General features: G+C 36.9%; 1 protein-coding gene, 1 long non-coding RNA gene and 1 pseudogene across 2 annotated transcripts; all 3 read right to left on the bottom strand.

Annotated features, from left to right (window-relative positions):
* Positions 1 to 1116: 1116 nt before the first annotated feature.
* LOC126619083 (uncharacterized) lies at positions 1117 to 2678 on the bottom strand. Its single transcript, XR_007621942.1, has 2 exons — positions 2529 to 2678; positions 1117 to 2445 (listed from the first exon to the last, which is right to left on the bottom strand). It is a non-coding gene; the product is annotated as an uncharacterized LOC126619083 (long non-coding RNA).
* Positions 2679 to 8042: 5364 nt separating this feature from the next.
* On the bottom strand, positions 8043 to 11474 carry LOC126619081 (uncharacterized; annotated as a pseudogene).
* Positions 11475 to 13497: 2023 nt separating this feature from the next.
* On the bottom strand, positions 13498 to 17607 carry LOC126619077 (sodium/hydrogen exchanger 1-like). The gene is made up of 13 exons (XM_050287342.1): positions 17248 to 17607; positions 17020 to 17138; positions 16719 to 16816; positions 16489 to 16548; positions 16340 to 16386; positions 16066 to 16260; positions 15917 to 15963; positions 15748 to 15814; positions 15266 to 15366; positions 15012 to 15113; positions 14650 to 14851; positions 14480 to 14566; positions 13498 to 14089 (listed from the first exon to the last, which is right to left on the bottom strand). Exons 1-13 carry the CDS (start codon positions 17581 to 17583, stop codon positions 13706 to 13708), a joined length of 1845 nt encoding a protein of 614 aa, XP_050143299.1. The 5' UTR covers positions 17584 to 17607; the 3' UTR covers positions 13498 to 13705.
* Positions 17608 to 18641: the final 1034 nt, after the last annotated feature.

Here is an 18641-nt window from a genome sequence, read left to right as displayed (position 1 = left end):
CCAAATTGCATTTGGATTGCAATGAATTCCACCATACATTCAACATTCTTAGATCTCTGAATACGATTTTTGTCCATTTAACCCTATGATCTTTAAATACGAATATGAGGATAGCAGGAAAATATCTGCGGATACAAGTCTGATAGGCGGGTTTATTTATTTTTAAAGAAATGTTATTGTTTATACAAAAAAGGAGGGAATGAATTTAGCTTCACAATGACTAAATAATTATGTGGTTCAAATTCGCCTTTAACAAGAATCAGACTTAAAACCTCTAACTTCAGGCATAACATTTAAGAGGGTGAAACCGTTCACCACCTAACCTAGCAGGTGTGGTGAGCAAAGCAAATTCTTACTGACTAAAAACCTAAAAAAATAAAATAAATAGAATTACATTTACTGTTATAATTTGGACTCACCCTGACACACCCCGTCCCGAAGGAGGGCATGCTGGCCGTCACGTGAGAGTGACGTAACCATTTGCACAGTACAGAAGCTTTAAGATACAATTTAAATTGATACACCCGAAGGTGAGTCCTAATTTTGTCCAATCTGTCAGAACACCGTCGAATTCCTCGTAGTCACCACACCTTTGTGATTCCTGAACCTGGAGGGGCGCAAAACCAAAATTGAGTGGGTCAGTAAAACAATTCTTTTCCAAATCCAAACATTTCTCAAAACGTTGTAACCCCTCTCCGTAAAACCTGTATACTTTCCCAGAAATGTAAAATATAATTATACATATATATTCTCAATACTTTAATTCATTAACTCAACATTTTTTCTTTATCAATCATGCCATGCCATGTCTAATTCAACAGTTAAGTATGGATGCATCAACAATAATCATATCAGGTGCAAGAAAGTAATCAACCGGAGGCCCTCTAATAGCCCTGTACGGTTGAACCTAGAGCTCAAAATCTATCACTATCACTCTACCGGAGTCACCTCTGTGACCCGTCCGGCCTTCTGCACACAAGTTACGCTCTAGTGCTTCTCATAAATCATCTGTGCACATAATCTAAGGTCACACACCAGTCGGAATCTCACTAACACTCTCGCGACTGGCCTGTCGTACCCACTCCGCGTGGACTGTACGACTAGCATCTACTTGGATCCAAGGCGAGCGTGCGATGCGGTGAAAACTATAAGCACTAAACCATGATGCAGGATTTGAGCTCAATATATATCATCATCATCATAACAGTAATTAAATACTCACATGTGCGTCCACCGCACCATTTCATACATATGCATCATAAATCAATTCTTACCTGTGCGTCCACCGCACCAATTCATACATATGCATCATATATTAATTCATGCATGGCATTTCAACTCACATTTCTATATACTTTTCATATCAATTCTATGCATGGTATTTCACTTCCCGTTTTTCCACATAACTCATATGCATTTCATTTTAAACATATTTTCATTTCAATTCAATTTCTGGGAAACGTCAAGTATATATATATACGGAAAACAAAACTGCCCACTCACCTGGAGTTCGCCCTACAACTCCCTAGCACAATACGCCAAGGCGTCATGACGATCGGCGCCTAAAACAATAATAAATTCCAACCTCAGAATTCATATCGATAGAATATATAACTTATATAAAATACGTCACTACGTAGTTCGATCCGGAAGATCTGCCACTCATATTTTAAATCCATAACTTCCAGAGGTCCACAATATACCTCTAGGACAACATCCTAAAATTTCATTACCATCCAACGGTCGGATCTCCGTCAATTTCCAAAACTAAGTGACGGTTAACATTTTATATTATGGACTTACAATTCCAATTCCGGAAGATCCGTAACTCGGATTCCCAATCCGTAAGTTCCAATAATCCTCAAATATTACGTATTACAACGTATCAAAGTTTAGTAACGATCCAACGGTCGGATCATCAATTCACATTTTCACCTAATGCGAAAACTATAAAACGTTATTCGAACACCTAACCAACAATCCTTAATAACTTTCTCATACGGTGCTCAATTTGGTTATATGAATATACCACAGTGATCTACTCGACGTCACGGACGTCGACATATTTTTAAAATAATTTTTTACTGTAGCACGCGCCCCCACGCGCCAAGGAAGGCACGGGTCCACGCGCGCCCACGCGCACCTTCTTCCTCGCGGGTTCGCCGGACTGGTTTTTCCGGTGGCCGGAAAACTGGGGAATTTTCAAATGCTTCGTTCTCCTTCGTTTCTCAACCATTTTCTTCGTATAATATATCAATTTAAAGCCCTCAACATGTAGAATCACAATATACTACTTTTAAGCTTCAAAAACAACTAAATCTCACCGGAAAATCCAAGCAAAACCGGCCAAACTTAACCCTCGTGATCCCGACGTCCAAATCCTTCCAACGAAGCACTCCGAGCTTCCTTGGGACCTCACTAAGCTCACTATGAGCTTGGATTGTCCTAAAAATCAACCAATTCAAAGCTCATGAACAGTACACATTCACGGCAACTTTAGAAACTAGGGTTTTCGAAGTGAAACTTACCTTAAACTGGTACCTACGTGATCGTGGAGTCCTCAGGAGTGCAATGGTGGTTTTAAATCCGGCGTTGGTAATAGTTTTAGGTGGTTTTGATGGTTGCCCGTGTGTTCGAGAGGGTGAGAGAGAGAGAGTGAGGTCTGAGGAAGAGAAAGAGAGTATGAAGGACAGTATACGGGAAATGGGGAGGGAAATAAGGAATCGGGATCCCACGTGGTCCTTTTCCAATCCCCAACTCTAAACCACAAAATTTTAACCTAAAAATCTAAGTTCCATCCTTATTAAATTTCATTTTATTTTCAAAACTTAGGAACCTAGATAATTATCAACTTGAGCTTCACATACTTAGTATTTCTTAAGGGCAATTTCGTCCATTCACAGCCACGAATGTAATATTTTGGAACGGGCTGTGACACACCCAAGCACCCATAAATATACAAGTATTAGAGTTAACTTTTGGTAATTATTTTATGAGTAATGTTATTCATACCATGTTTTTATACTACATTTATATACTGTCTTAGGTGGCATCTGATGTGGACAGTCACATCATTTGAAAAATTTGCAAAATCTAAGGAAATGAAGGAGAAAGACTCCTCGTATATCACAATCATCATTTAATTAACTAGTTTTTTTTAATTATTAGTTTATTAAATAATGAACTAAATTTAAAAATATGATTAATTCAAATGATGTGGATGTCCACATCAAATGCCATCTAAAATGGTATGAAAATGTGGTATAAAAACATAGTATGAATAATATTATTGTTTTTTTATTATTTCACGATATAAAGAAGATTGGGCTCATAACCTACAAGATAAAGTTCTCTGTATTTTTAATCCTTGTTTGAGATCCACTTCTATTTAAGGGCTTTATGTTGTGCTGTGAGAATAAATAACTGTAAAATAAAGTTGTTATGTGTTTGGTAAACATTTTTTTAGTAAAAGTGCTTTTAATAAAAGTATTTGGTAAACTTTTATATAAATTGCTTTAAATATGTTAAACGACTAAAAATGATTTAGTATTTAATGTGATATAATAATTGTCAAAGACAATATAGGGGCAAAAATTGTAATTTTTAAAATATGTGGGGGTATACTTGCCATTTGAAAAGTTCATTAAATGATGTAACAGCTCACATTGCCCAGGGAAGTGAATCCTGTAAGCCTTATATGTATATTCTCATCTCTACTTAGTATGAGGTTTTTTTAGAGGTCACTGGCTGCGGGTTTTATCGGAACTCCAAAGTTAAGTGAGTTTGCTCGAGAGTAATCTCAAGATGGGTGACTCACTAAGAAGTTCTCGTGTGAGTTTCCAGAAACAAAATTGTGAGGGCGTGGTCGGGGCCCAAAGTGGACAATATCGTGCTACGACGAAGTCAAGTTCGGGATGTGGTGGACCCCGGGTCAGGATGTGACAATTTAGTATCAGAACCAATACCTAGTCCGAAGTGTGCCGACGACAGCGTCAGACCATTAAGGGGGGTGGATTGTAACATTCTACATCGCCCAGGAGAGTGAATCATGTAAACCTTATATGTATATTCTCATCTCTACCTAGTACGAGGCCTTTTGGGAGCTCACTGGCTTCGGATTCCATCGAACTTCGAAGTTAAGCGAGTTCGCGCGAGAGCAATCTGAGGATGGGTGACCCACTAGGAAGTTCTCGTATGAGTTTCCAAAAAAAAAACCATGAAAGCGTGGTCGGGGCTCAAAACGGACAATATCATGTTATGACAAAGTCAAGCCCGAAATGTGGTGGATCCTGAGTTGAGATGTGACAAATGAGCATTGATTACTATGTTAAAAAACAAAAAAACTTTTTTAGAAGCATGTAAACCCTGCTTCTGCTTTTCTATGCTTTTTTACTTTCATCGATAGCTGTTTTTTTTAAGCTTTTTTTTTTGTTTTACCAAACACATTTAATGTTCCAAATTTTTTAATAGAGAAGTGTTATTGGCACTTAAAAAATTTCATTCTACACTCCTCACAAATGTATTTTTCTTTTTAAATATAGAAAGTTTGGAGTGTAAAATGAAATTTTTAAAGTGCCAATAATGATTCCATTTTAATAAGCTGCTCTTTCTTTTTTAAAGCAACACAATCCTAAACCAACCTTAAAGATGAATTTGTCGTCGAATTCTGTTCAAGTAGAAAAGATGTAGCAAGCTATTAAATAAAATAGGGGCTCACAATACTAGGTATTAGACTGATTATTTTTTTAATTTTTTTATACAAACTCGATATTCTAAATCATTTTAATCCCCGAAAATAAGATATCAAATATGATGAAAAGAAACAAACACATCCTAATCAATAATTATCAGTTTTTTTTTTTTTTTTGCAAGTGGCCATTTATTATAGTGATGGAAATGTATTGAGCCTTTGTATGATGACATGAGCCGTCGCCACCATATCGGTGACTAATCTAACAAATCTATCGTTTAACAAAATATAAAAAAGTAATTATCATTTTTTTAATTTAACTTACTAGATGTCTCGCTTTCTAATTTTTTTTTTAATTTGACAATCAAGAGTAGTTATTAGCTAGATTGTCTCACTTTCTAAATTTTTTTTCGTAATCTAGGTTCATTGAATTTTTTACTTTAGGTTCACTGTTTGGAAAATTATGATTGCGATTACAAAGATTCAATGAACCTAATGTAGACGATTCAATGACTTAAGAACAGATTTGGGGGAGCGAGACAATGACGCTAATAGTAGTGCTAGTTCCTGTTGCAGTGATCGCTGCAGGCTTAAAATAATCGATTGATAAAACAAAAATTCAGGTCTAACTTGGATGGCAAGACATGAAAATATATTCCCGAGTCAAACTAATCAACCCAGTTGAACACACAGAAAAATAATTGAGGACACTTTAATTCAATCAGTTGTATAAAATGTTTGACAATAAACATGCATATCACATGCATAATATACTTAGCTATACTAATCAGGAATAATCTATCCATGAAATTTTCTGGCTTGTCACCATGAATCCTTAAACTGCTTTGGCTTGAGCAGAGACTGATTGGATGAGGAGATTCTTGCATGTCGCCAGAAATATTTCCACGTGAGTTATCACATATTCATGCGACGAGTGTTATACTCACGAGGAGAATACCTCGGTGTTAACTAAGTCGTTGCAAATCGGACGGTGCTTGCCTAGAGTCACCGTCTTGAGGGACTGAGCTTCGATGATTTTCATAAGGAAGTTGAAGAGCCTCTGGAGAATTCCCAGTGGAAAGGCCTGGTCTTCTCTTGCATCCATTCTTCAAAACCTTCTGTGGAATGAGGGGTTGCTTATTATTCGAGTATTGCAAACCCTATATTTATACACGCGACTGAAACTTGAAGTAGCTTGGAGTCAAAGGAAGGTATTGATTACTTTTGAATATTGCTTTGCAGAAATCATATTATATCTGCTCGTGTCAGAGAAAGGCTGCAAAGTTACCTTTATTCACACGCTGCATTGACGACACGGTTCAAATCTTTAAGAAACTTTTTATATGTGTCGAGAATATGACTCATTATATTTAAATGTCATAATAGAAACATTTAAAAATATTTTTTCGAGTATCCAATTCTAAACATTTGTATTATGATATTTAATATACGGACCATGCTACCGACACACAAAAAAATCTCTCCTAAGGAACTGATGGTTTGGTATTGCTGTACTTTGAAAAAAAAACTGTTTCTGTTGTGCTGTGAGAATAAACTCATTTTTGCTGCTTTACGTTTTCAGCTTTTTTACACCCAAAATTGTGAAAATAAGCTATTTTGAAGTGTTTACCAAACACATTTTTAAACTCAGCTTTTTTTTATACCCATTTTTTATAAAAGCACTTCAGTACCAAACTAGTATTAAATTCACTAAGTTGAAGTGATAATAAAACTATTAAAAACTTCTAAAAAGTAATATACTAAATGAAAGCTACTCTAACTTTGATCTCGATGCTAAATCTCAATCACAAGCAGCGTTAGGATTCATAATTAGAATAGTACCAAGTAGATTACAAATTCTTAAAATACTTGTAACGATGGTTTGACCTAATAAACGATATAAAAGTCGCTAAGCTACTGTTATGTTTTATGAATCAAAGATATAGATTTAAATTCACTCATCATGCACTATCGTAAAAAAAGTATCATGTGTCACAAATTATAAATGTGTTATTCGTTGTCAAGCAAATAATATTGCTCATTGTTTGGCCCGTGTTTCATTACATATTGGCATAGGGTGCTACTGGCTTGAAGATACACCCTAAGATTTAGTTCTGGTGTAATCCTTGCTGATATGTAACATAGGTATGGTGCTCTTTCTCCTTGGTTTGGAGTTTTTCCCACTAAATATAGACTCGTTTGGATGTGCTCTTAAAATGGCTGAAAGCGATTTTAGAAAAAATATTTTTGGATACCAAAAGCACTTTAAGTGCTTTATGCAGAAAACACTAATTATGTGTTTATTCCAGGAAACACTTTAAGTGTTTTTTTTCAGGATTTATTTGCATTTTTACTAAGGATTGGTTCCAAAAATATTTCCACAAAAAACATTTTCAATTATTTTAAAAACACATCCAAACGAGCTTTATAACTATGAGTTAATCCTTTTCAATTTAATACGTGCACTCCACCGCTTGGGAAGCAACACCACCACACCCACTTCTTCCTACCCAAACACCCCAAATTTCCAAACATCATGTCTATGTCACTACCTTCAGGGGTTTGCTTTCGGCTACTCACCATCCAACTTTTTAATTCAATCGTTTAATTTCTTGGAATCAACCGTTACTGTTTTTTTTTCCAAACTACTTTCCGGACTACTAAAGAAAGAAAATAGCTACTTCAATCACAAGGTTTTGTTTCATAGATATTTTCCGAAGTGGCTTTAGCATTGGGCAGCATCAGATTCAGAGAAGCAGAAATTTTTAGTTGTAACAGGAACATAAGTGGTACATTATATGTTTTAACATAGATGGTAGATAATTTTATTTTTTAAGTTATTAATTTTTTAGCACACATATCCCACAATTTGTTTAATAATACGTAATGTACCACCTCATCTATCGTGAAAAATCTCTCACGGAGGAGAGGCACATTCAATATCTACCCAATTATTACGGTCCTTGTGCCAATGGCAGACCAAGTTGTAAATGTATTGGTGGGACATATTCTTTTCTTTACTTCAAAGGTTGAAATCTTAAACCTAAAGTTTCTTGACCCCATAGGTATCCGAAAAGGAACTCATAAAATTATTGGAAATATGCGTAAATAGAATTGTTTATAACTTTAACAAAAAACAAAATTTATAGACATTAAACAAACAATAAGTTGTATGTAAATTACAGTTTTAGTGTTAACTTGCTGTCTATTTAGCATTCATCCAATTATCCGTACGTTTATTTAAGTTTTGTAACTAGTTCTATTTATTTGTGCATATTTTTCGAGAATATTAGAAGACGAGATGGTAATTACCAAACTTTAAGGGAAACAAAAGGCTATAACACATTCATAATTAACTATCTTAATAATATATTTGATTAACTGGTCATCCCAAATTAGTCAGATTCTGTGATCTAGTACACACAACAGATGATAATCTGATATAATTCCAGCTGCAAACCATGGTAAAGTTATGAACATCTGGTAGTGGTTGAATTCCCAAATGTGCCCACCTTCCCGCTCAGATCAGAATCTACCTTTAGAATTGATCTTAAAGCTCTTGGCTCATCTCTTCCCAGCTCTAACGAGTTCAACTTCTCGAACGATTTACTCTTTCGTCGTAACTTCATTGCTTCCTCTATGTCCTCCACCCTGTCATTTATGCTGACCATTTTCTTTGGAGCTTCTGCTAGATGCGCAACTGTTGATACTTCTCGTGTTTCATCTTCTCGAGTCATTGGGTGAACCTTTCGGTCTCTTTTGGTCCCGGCTTCATTAGGGTTATCATCAGAAATGCCCGAAGGGCCTAGTTTCACTGTCTTGGAGGCTTGGTTCATCGTGATGAAGTTGTAGAGCCTTTGGCAAATGCCTAGAAAGTGGAAATGCTCATCTCTTCTGTTCATCTGTTGATTTTGTTTCCCGTAAAAATAACTGCGAAGCGTCGAATACGAATGAATGCAAAGTTGCAAACAAAGGAGTAGATAATGTGGAAATTTGAATGAATGGTTTGCTTGTGTGGATACCATTCTTAGGAGGTGTAATTTGGAACTGTGAAGCAAGGTATTCTCGCTTAAACAAAACAAAGTTTCTTGTGAAACTTAATGAAAGAATACTAAAAATGGCATTGCCCTTTCCAATGAAGCAAGACAGAATATCTAGGAAGGCATCGTTTGGAAGAATGGCATGCCTGAGACGTACTGGACTACATTTCTGGTACATTGCCGGTGAAGATACAAACAGCGAAAGGAGAGTTTCCTTAGAATTGCAAAAGAATGAGGTAGAAATAAAAATAATGTTAGAATGCTGTAAGGATCAATCCCGAAGTATTACATCCCTGCGTAATCGGGTTAAAAGTTGAATTCAACAAGAAAAAACGTAGCTACCATACAGCTAGTTCGGTAAATTGAGATATGCTCGGTTTACCAAATTGGGTAACAGCTTATATCTCGTCATCAACATGGTAGATTTTATGAAGGATGGCTTGCTTAGATAGAAATCCTCCCACAAAGACGCCAGAAAGCTTAAGGCTGGAAGAGAGATTTTTCAAATACCCAGATATCGCGGACAAGGACCTACAGAGCACGGAAATCATGTCAACATCACTTGGAGGAAGAGCATAAATGGGAAAGAAACCGAAAGTGAAGAAACTTGAATAACAGAACCCTTAATATTTTGTGTTACTGGTAAATATTCTTGTGCACCGGTTTTTTACTTTTTACCCGGACATGCACTGGTGTTTTCTTTTCAATCACACTTTACCTCCTTCAATTTATCTCTAGCAACAACAGCACCCTTCGAGTCATATGCTTCGAATTTCTGCCAGAAAAAATAAAAAGGAAAAAAGAAGTAGCACCACCAGAAGGTAAAGTTTTGAATTAAAAGCATTAATTTATAAGGAGTGGGTCGGAATTTAGAATGAAATTCGGGGGAATGAAGGACAGTCGTGAAAGAATAGAAGAAAGAAGCTTCAACGGAATTAACTAAAAGCTTGAATCGCTAAAACAAGAGATCCTTAGTACTTCACCTCTATTATTGTGTCTTCTTTTGTTCTTTTGCACCCGCTTCTTGTGAACCATCTGATACATAAAACATCAGAATGTTCATATGTAAGAACAGGAGATTAAGAACAAAAATATAAGTAGCCAAGTCCAACATTTACTAGTGGAACTAAAGCTATGAGAGTTTAATGAGAAACTTAATCATAGCGTCACCAATTCTTAATCATAGTATGTCTCTCATAGCTAATTTCTATAATTGCTAAAGAAAACAAAGATTATACTACCGATCCAGTGAAAAGTGAGACCTGCCTAAAATTTGTAGTGATCCTCATAGAGTTCCATGCTGGTGACTGGTCTAATCTAATCTAACTACTAACAATCTACGAGAACAATAAAATTCACTTTTGAAAAAACTAACCTCTTGAAAAATGAGACTTTTTTCACGAGGTGTATAACTCATAGATAAACCCTGGACTCAACATGGCTACTCTAAGAGCACCCTGCAAATATCATAAGGTAAACACGCACGGTATTATCATCCGTGATGTAAACAAGCAGACTAAGAAAATTAGAAGTTCACTGGTTCTCTTTATCAAGAGCCCAAGATTACACATACAACTCTAACCTTAAAAAATGGATACTTGTTTCAGTAAAGAACTAAGGGAATATATTAAGAAGAAGTGAACCACCTGAGCACCATCCACATAAACTGAGTCGGAAGAGTTACAAAACAAACAGTTGAGCAAAAAGATAACATACCATTTGTCTTGCTTGTGCAGGCGCTTATACTTGTGTTGATAGTGATCTTGTGTCACTCAAGAAGAGCGGCAACTCAACCGCCTGAATGAAAGACAACGAAACAATAAAAAAGCGATGGTCATAATCAAGATTAGCATTGGCATCCAACCGATTCGCGTTATAATGAAGAAACAATCGAAAGGGATGCTCATAATCCAAATTTAGCATTGGTATCAAACCGATTCAAGTTATGAAGAAACAATTGAGAGGGCTGTTCTTTATCCAAAATTAGCATTGGCATCCAACCGATTCGAGTTACAAGTTTTAGCAACTCAACAGCCGAAATGAAAAGTAAAGGAACAATCAAAGGGGATGCTCATAATCCAAATTTAGCATTGGCATCAAACCGATTCAAGTTACAATTGTTCGAAACTTACCATTGCAGAACGCAATGTCATGGAACTTCCGTGACTCCAAGGAAGGCTCCCATGGCTGCCCTCGTAAAAGCAAGACGATACAGTCCGGCTATAAGATTTTGGGACTGATAAAAAATAATAAAATTTATAAAATTTCCAAAAAAAAATTGTGTGCCAACCCAATAAATCGGTTACAAATTACTCCATCACTTGCAGAAAATTCAAAATTACCATTTGAAATACCAGTTGCATAGTTTCTTGAGCTTCCAAGCCTGAAAATTCAAAGAAGATGCAATCTTTGAAATACCCATTTCAATTAATCATCAGAAGCATTTTCCTTTCCAATCCAAAGCTTTGGAAAATTTTCAAATTTTCAAATTCTCAGCAACCAATCAGCGCATTAACCAATCATTTCTACTCACAGATGCGAGGATTCTGCAATCTGGGCCGTACGATAGAGAGCTCGAATCTGGTGTAAGCTTCTGAAAGCCATCGTTAATCACAAATCTTCGAGGACCCCAAATTGATCTTCTGTCAGTAACATGGAGTGATCGATAACAGAGAGAGAGGTCTTGTTTGTTGGAAGACTGGAAAAGGGTTTAAGGAGGATATATACGGTGCTTCGCAGTTATACACTTGGACCTCCATGCACCTTTTGTTTTGTTTTTTTTGTTTTTGGAGCAAACCTTTGAATTTTAACGATAAGGATAAAATAAATAGTACCATGATTGAATTTTTAGTGTAAAAATGTGATTTTTTTTGTTATCGAGAGTTTTTTGTTAAAGTTCCATTTTTTTACTTTTTATTTCAAATGGTCTGAGAATTGATCACACTCATTATTTTGTTCCCTCAATTTAAAAGTTGATCATTTTCATTTCTGAAGTTTACTACTTGACATCAATTTAGTCTTTGTAATCTAAATTCGTCAAATTATTTGTTAATTTGTTGACGCGGCACACATGAAGTCCACATAACCAATGATATGGTGCGATATGGTGCTACGTGAATATAAAAAAAATCACTTTCTAAAAAATTAAATCCCTATTTCCCTCCGAGCCGTCTCAGCTCCTTCACACTTGTAGCGGAATCCGCCCATTCTTATGCTCTTGAGGTTTCATTGGTGGTGTGGACTCTATGCGTGCTGTGTTAGCAAATTAACATAAAATTTGACGGATTTGGACTCTATGTGTGCTGCGTTAGTCCATCCACCATGGCATCAAACAGGTTGTAGTAACTTGGACCACCATCGGTGACAACAACACAAACCAGAATCTCGGAGATAAAGAGAAACTAGATTTGTAAGATTGAAAGCCCACCTAGGCATCAAATTCTGGTTAAAGGAAAGATCAAGGATGGAAAGTGAAGTAAAATTGATGATGGTTGGAGGGGGAACGGGAGTGTTGGAAAATATTAGTATTTAGTTTATTTGAATGTTTGGTTTTCTGGGCTTAGCCCGTTAGTATTAGGGTTTTGATTTTTTACCTTTTAGGATTAGGGTTAGTTTATTATAAATAGCATGCTTGTTATTTATTTGAGAACAAGCTATTCATCATGTAGTCTCTTAGAGTTTTGTAGCCGTTTTGGCATTCTCGTTTGTTTAATAATATTCTTATTATTCTTATTAGTCATTATTCTTGTTAGTCTTATTCGTTGCGCACTTTGATATTCAACTAAAGCAAGTATACAAGCCTCTATACGTAACTCTAACAAAGATGGGAGCATGTTTATCTCGTTCAAAGATGGGAGCATGTTTATCTCGTTCAACCAATTAGCTAGTTTGCTGAGATTAGTAAACTCATGTCTTGGTTTTGCAAGTGGGAAATACCGGAATCCCGTTCGAGATCCTCAGCCTTTAAGCATGTAATCGCTGAGACCAAGAACACGTAGGTTTGAGAGATTTTCCAGTTGAGGAGGAATCATTCCTTGGAACCCTGCCTTTGGTTAAGATATCTTAAAGATTTAAGAGTACCAAAGAAGCTAGGTATCTGATTTCCTTGAAAGTTGTTGCAACTTAAGTCCAAGTAGTTGAGATGCTCCAAATAGAGCAAAGAAGGATTTATCTTACCTCCCAACCAAGTAAGTCCCTTGTAGTTAAGAAAAAAAAGGAAAGGCACGGAAACGTAGGGATTGGGATTATTGAGGTGGAGCTCACGAACGTGACCGGTGAAGCTGTCATAGACAACTCTAGACCAATTGCACAGTCTCCTTCACTAGTCTATGATGAGAGCCGATTTGAAGGATCCTTAAGGTCTTGCTTGAACATCAGAAGCACTCGTTTCTGACCTTTGCGTAAACCGAAACTGAAAGATGGAGTGGACGTTATTGCAATGGTTCGAACTGATAAAAACAAGTAAAACAACTCTCACGGGGATCTCCATAAAGTTGACTTTATATCAGTGAATTCTGAGTAATTCTTCGGATGAGAGCAAGAATCGAATATGGGATCTTTATTCTTGTTATATATTGAACTCGCCATACCTATAGGGTGTCGAACTTTAAACCTTCTACTTACAAATGGAGGTACTACCATATTGTACTACTAGCGGCAATGCATTCGCATGTATAATTCTCAGCTTGTAAAATTCTGTTCCTAGTTCGGTAATCCTACTTCCTCATGCGTTTCTTATACATATGTTAACGTTATTGCACAAGTAAATGCAGACAAAATCGACCGTGACATAGCCGGAAATCATATTTATTAGAGGGCCCTCTTAGACCATGGAAGAAAGGATGTTCTAACTACAGCATAGCTGCACACTATCACTTTACAAAACAAGAACAACCCGCTTCCTAATACATTTAATTGTCCATAAAAAAACAATGAAATAAAATTTTAATTTTACATTTATCTTTAACTGTTGATCTCAAGAAGTATGTTCAGTATGTTCAGTATGTTCTGCAGCTTGATCTTCTACTGCACCACTTGGTGAACCAGGAACAAATGGAACGAAACCCCGTCCCCCAAATACCGGTCTCATGAACTTGTCATCAAACTTTCTCCACAAGTAGTGAGCAGTTGTAGAAGCTGGATGTGTCATTAACAACCTTAAGTTGCTTGGTTTTCGGATTGGCTCACCGTTGCCTCTCTCACTTGGCTCACCGTTGCCTCCCTCGCTTGGCTCGCCGGCTTCCAGGAAAAGTACCCTCAAGTCTTCTAGACTTGGCATATCAGTCGCATCTGAAATGTTTGCTTTTGCATGTGGCTGTATCAGAGCTGAGATTAATGGCTTTGTGATGGAGCCAAATACCTGTTTGGATAGAAGGAAAAGGATTCAAAAGACCGATTTTAGTAATGTGACGAGTTCGTTAACCAAGTACAAAATGGCCATGTTTCTTTTGTGCTTCAGAGCTCCAAGTGCAAACAGTGGTAATCTACTAGTCCAGGAACCCAAGCTACCACCCCGAGATAGTAATGTACTAGTCCGATGATGCGAAAAATTTGTTCGCACTTAGTGCTCTGAAGCCCTAAAAAATAATCGAGAAAATGGACCTTACTGCATTGAGCCCTTCTACTATACATCAATGTATAGCATACATTGCCTTTTCGATGGCCCAGATTCACTCGTTAAATTTCATGGATATATTCTAGAGTTTCGGTACTGCAACATATATAAGTTATAGAGACAAAGCAGGCATACCACTGTGCTGAAGAGAACAACAATGATGGTACTGGTAATCATCAAAGAACTATCTTGCGTTGATGTTGATTCGGTGGTGTCTGCAAACTGCATTATCAAATTGTGCTTGTTAGTACTTCTGCAGAACCGAAAATATTGATCACTTAGGTTTCGAAACAGCATCAACTTACTTGGTTGTATGACAAAGCAATGGTGACTGCACCCCTCATTAGGCCTGCCCACCACATTATAAACTGGTTTTTGAACTCGATTTTCGTACCCTCTCTTTTCTGAAAACAGTTTTTGATGTTTGCAATCGGGAAGACAAATGCTGCCCTTCCGACCAATACGAGTCCAAACAGCATTGAACTGACACCAACTGAAGTCCCTGGACTGAACGAAAGAGTATGTTACAAGTCAGGCATAACATGTTTCAACATTATAACAACAGAGTCGGGGGATAAAATACAATTTCTTCGAACTTGTTTTTCGTGTTATTATGAAGTATTAACGAAGATAAAACTACGATTACTTGGATTAGTGAGATAATTACCTTGCATTGCTGGCTTTCCATTTGTCAATGTCCAAGGCATCCATGCCAACATAAAGGAATATAAAGGTTTCTGCAATGAATGACAATGTTGCAAATGCATGCCTGAAACAAACCATCAAACAATACGGATTAAAGATTCATGTTTCGCATTTCCTTTCGTTCTCGTTTGACTAGTAACTCAACCGGCGGATCATCTACAAAAAGGATTACAATAGTGTCAAAAATTAGAAAAGAAGAGAGAAATATGTTCTTACTTGGTTGTTACCCTTGAGCTTTCTGTAACGTTGTGCCATGTATAATGTGACATAACTATGCCGCAGAAAAACACCGTCAAAATTCCACTGAGACTCAGAAGCTGCAAAAGAAAGGCGATTTTAGATATCTTTTGCTCTTTTCTCGCTAATTTCCATTCTAAAATCAGTTCATCTGATCCGTTGCGATGATGTTATTTTGTGGTAGATACGATCATACGATGCAAAGTTCATAAAATTAGTCAAAACCAGATTTCTGATTTGCTCGGTCTGCATTTGCTAGATATTTTTCGTGGGATCGCTGCTAAATACATAGATGATTGATTACCATAAATGTAATAACAAGATAAACTGATTACAAGATACCGAAAAGAACCAAAGAAATACTCATTAAAAATCAAAATCAATTCCTAGTCCTCTGAGGTTGACATCAAGGTAATGTAAAAACCAGTACTTATTAATATGAGAGATTTTGTTTAAGGTACCTCGGCCAACATGTATGACAAATAAGCCATTAGAATCATCAGCGCAACTTCACGATCTGTAGAATGCCTGTTCGAAAGAGAATCATAACGTCAGGGAAAGTAACTCATAAGTGTGGACAGATGAGGAAATGCAGCACCAGAGGCTAATAGTTGAAGTGTCTGCTTATACCTTCCAAAGTAAAGCGTTTTTATGATAAAAGCGCTCATCAGACCGGCCTGAACCATTTTAATAAATCAATGTTAGAACAGAGAACAAGCTCTCTGATATAGTCCAAACAAAGTGATTCCTAACCATTTGAGAAATAATCTACAACTTACTGCTATACCAAGAAGAGTACTGGTGAAGAAGAGGTAAAGAAAATTCCCCAACAAGGTCAACGCTGTAGCTGCGCCAACGTTGCTGACATCTAGGGATTGTACTGCGTTGAAAAGCACAATGGAGGTAGCATCATTCACTACTCCTTCCCCAAACACGACACTGTACAGAAACGGTGTCTCATCTTGATTTAGAACCTTTGCACGTGAGAAGAAGATTACAAGATTAGACATGAATTAAAGAAAATGTTGTATTCGGATTGGGATTATAGATTACCTGCAATGTACAAACTGAATCAGTTGCTGAGAATATGGCACCGATCGCTGCACAGAGGAACCGGTAAGCACAAATGATCACTATATAATATAACCATGAAAACATATCATTCGCATCGAAACAATGATTGTAGATGAATTCGTAGTCACCTAGGAAGTCTTTAGTGGTCAGAGTTGTGAAACCGAATCTATTGAAAAGTAAATAGGCACCTGCAAAATGTTTCCAAAAAGAGCAACAGTTTGAAGATAAATTAGTCATAATTCCATTGGGGAAGCAACTTCCGCACACTCTTGTTTATGTGTGGCCTCTGCAGAAGGAGAAAAGTTGTGTGCAGAAATCATTTTCCTTCGGTTAAATTTCGAAAGATTGCAGGTCTTACCTAGTGATATGAGGCAGAAAGAAATTACTGTACCGACGATTCCAAACAACAAAATTGTGGTGAAGTTCTTGAAAAACTGCTTTTTCTTGACCTGGAAACTGAACAAGATCAAAACTTCTGAGATCAGAACCAATGCTTAATCATAACTTTGAAGATCCCATGTGACAAAATTTAAGATTTGCATCCTAAATTCAAGCACAAAGGCGATATTCGAGATCCAAATTCGAACAACATTAAATAAACTACAAACCAAGCATTGAAATCGAAACTGAAATTCATAGAATTGAGAGTTGATTCATACCCAGCATTGAAAATGATTGGAGGCAGTAGATACAGAAAGAACAAGTCCTCGCTAAAGATCAAAATCTTCGAGCTTTCGAACCCTGTCACCAGCAACACCACCACTCCAGCAACCAAACCCTGAAACCCAACAACACAAAAACAAAGTCAAACAACAAAAAGAAGGGCCGTGAAAATTTCAGTACGAAAACTATGTGACACAAATAAAAGTGTGCAACTTTTTACATACCAAGAGAAGGGCCGTGATCGATTCATTCGCCCAGCGGTTCTCTTCGAGCAAATGACCGATAATGATACAAACACAGAGGAGTGTGAAGAAGACAGTGAGTGCAATGACAGTGCTGGTGCTGAGAAATGAGGAATCTTGAAGTGGCAACTGAGACCGTATGGTTTCTAGAGCTGCCATTTTCTTTGGGTTTTTGTGTATCTGACTTTGGCATTCACCTGGTCGGATTTGAAGTCGATCCGAATCGGAGCCGAGAGGACAGTGCTGAGATGGTTTGGAGTTTTTGGACCATGAAAAATAAATGAAGTTTCTTGGAGTGCTGAGGCTTCTTGTTGTCATTGAATAGGAGGTCGGTATGGACTTAAAAAATTGGAGGGAAGAATGGTAGAATGGTAGTTGATGAGCATGGATCCCCTGCAGAGGGATCTAACTCAACTGCTGTAGTCCTGCCAAGTGATATTATTAGTAGATATTAAGAAGTGATTTTCGTACAGTTTTAATTTTATTTTAACAGTTTTGTTTCAAGTTTTAAAAAAACAATTATTTTTTTTCCAAACGTTTAGATTGATTAGGATAAGAAACTCAAACGATAGAAATAAAAACTTTTGTGGAAAACACTACTGATTGCACACACATGTAATACTAACACAAGATGGTTTTGGACCTTATAATAGGGAATTGGATCCTCTCCTGAGTACAAGCTCAGGATCCTGCTGACCAGCTCATGTAAGCTGTTGGATTTTAATCTAACGGCTAAAATTATTATAATTTTAGAGAGATCTTTGTTTGTAATCGTTAAATTAAAATCCAACCACTCATGTGTGCTGGTCAACAGAATTATGAGCTTGTGCTCAGGAGAGGATCCAATTCCTTTAACCGATAAGCTGAACGCAAACAAACCTTAAAACTCAATCATTGTAAGACAAATTTACAGACCTTAAAAGGGTTAAAGGAAAAGAGCTAAAAAGGGTGATCGACACTACATATGACATTGGACTTATCAACTTATCAAACGTCATGTCACCATCAAAAATTGAAAACATACGAACGTGGCTCCACAAGTTTTGGCAGTCGGCACGTTCCAAATTTCCAATCAGACCACGTGATCGATTTGCAGGTGAGGTGAGGACCTGAGGGGCCCCACTTTGATCGGATCTTAATCTTCTTCCCACCCACGAAAAGTCTTCTCAGTCGAGAGACGGATCTCAAACTCCAACTCCAAGTAATTAATCATAAAATAAATACCTTTAAAAGTTTAAGTTATCATCCAAGATAATGGCCAAAAGTAGGAATTCGATCTTTCTTTGGCTCCATTTGATAGGGATATCGTCTACAGTTTCAGCTTCTGTAAAATATAATGTTATCTACACACGTTTTTTTTTTTTTTTTGTACTTCT

This window comes from Malus sylvestris, chromosome 4 (genome assembly GCF_916048215.2).
Source record: "Malus sylvestris chromosome 4, drMalSylv7.2, whole genome shotgun sequence".
Taxonomy (NCBI): domain Eukaryota; kingdom Viridiplantae; phylum Streptophyta; class Magnoliopsida; order Rosales; family Rosaceae; genus Malus; species Malus sylvestris.
The sequence above is the reverse complement of the archived record's forward strand: the minus strand, read 5'-3'. Positions and strand labels throughout refer to the sequence as shown.

Excerpts from the sequence above, each read along its gene's own strand:
- LOC126619077 (XM_050287342.1), bottom strand. The coding sequence starts at position 17,583 with ATGACAACAAGAAGCCTCAGCACTCCAAGAAACTTCATTTATTTTTCA. Across the intron at positions 17,139-17,247 it reads CGATCACGGCCCTTCTCTTG|GGTTTGGTTGCTGGAGTGGT; the intron begins GTATGTAAAAAG and ends GTTGGGTTTCAG. Across the intron at positions 14,567-14,649 it reads TTGCTTTGTCATACAACCAA|TTTGCAGACACCACCGAATC; the intron begins GTAAGTTGATGC and ends TTGATAATGCAG.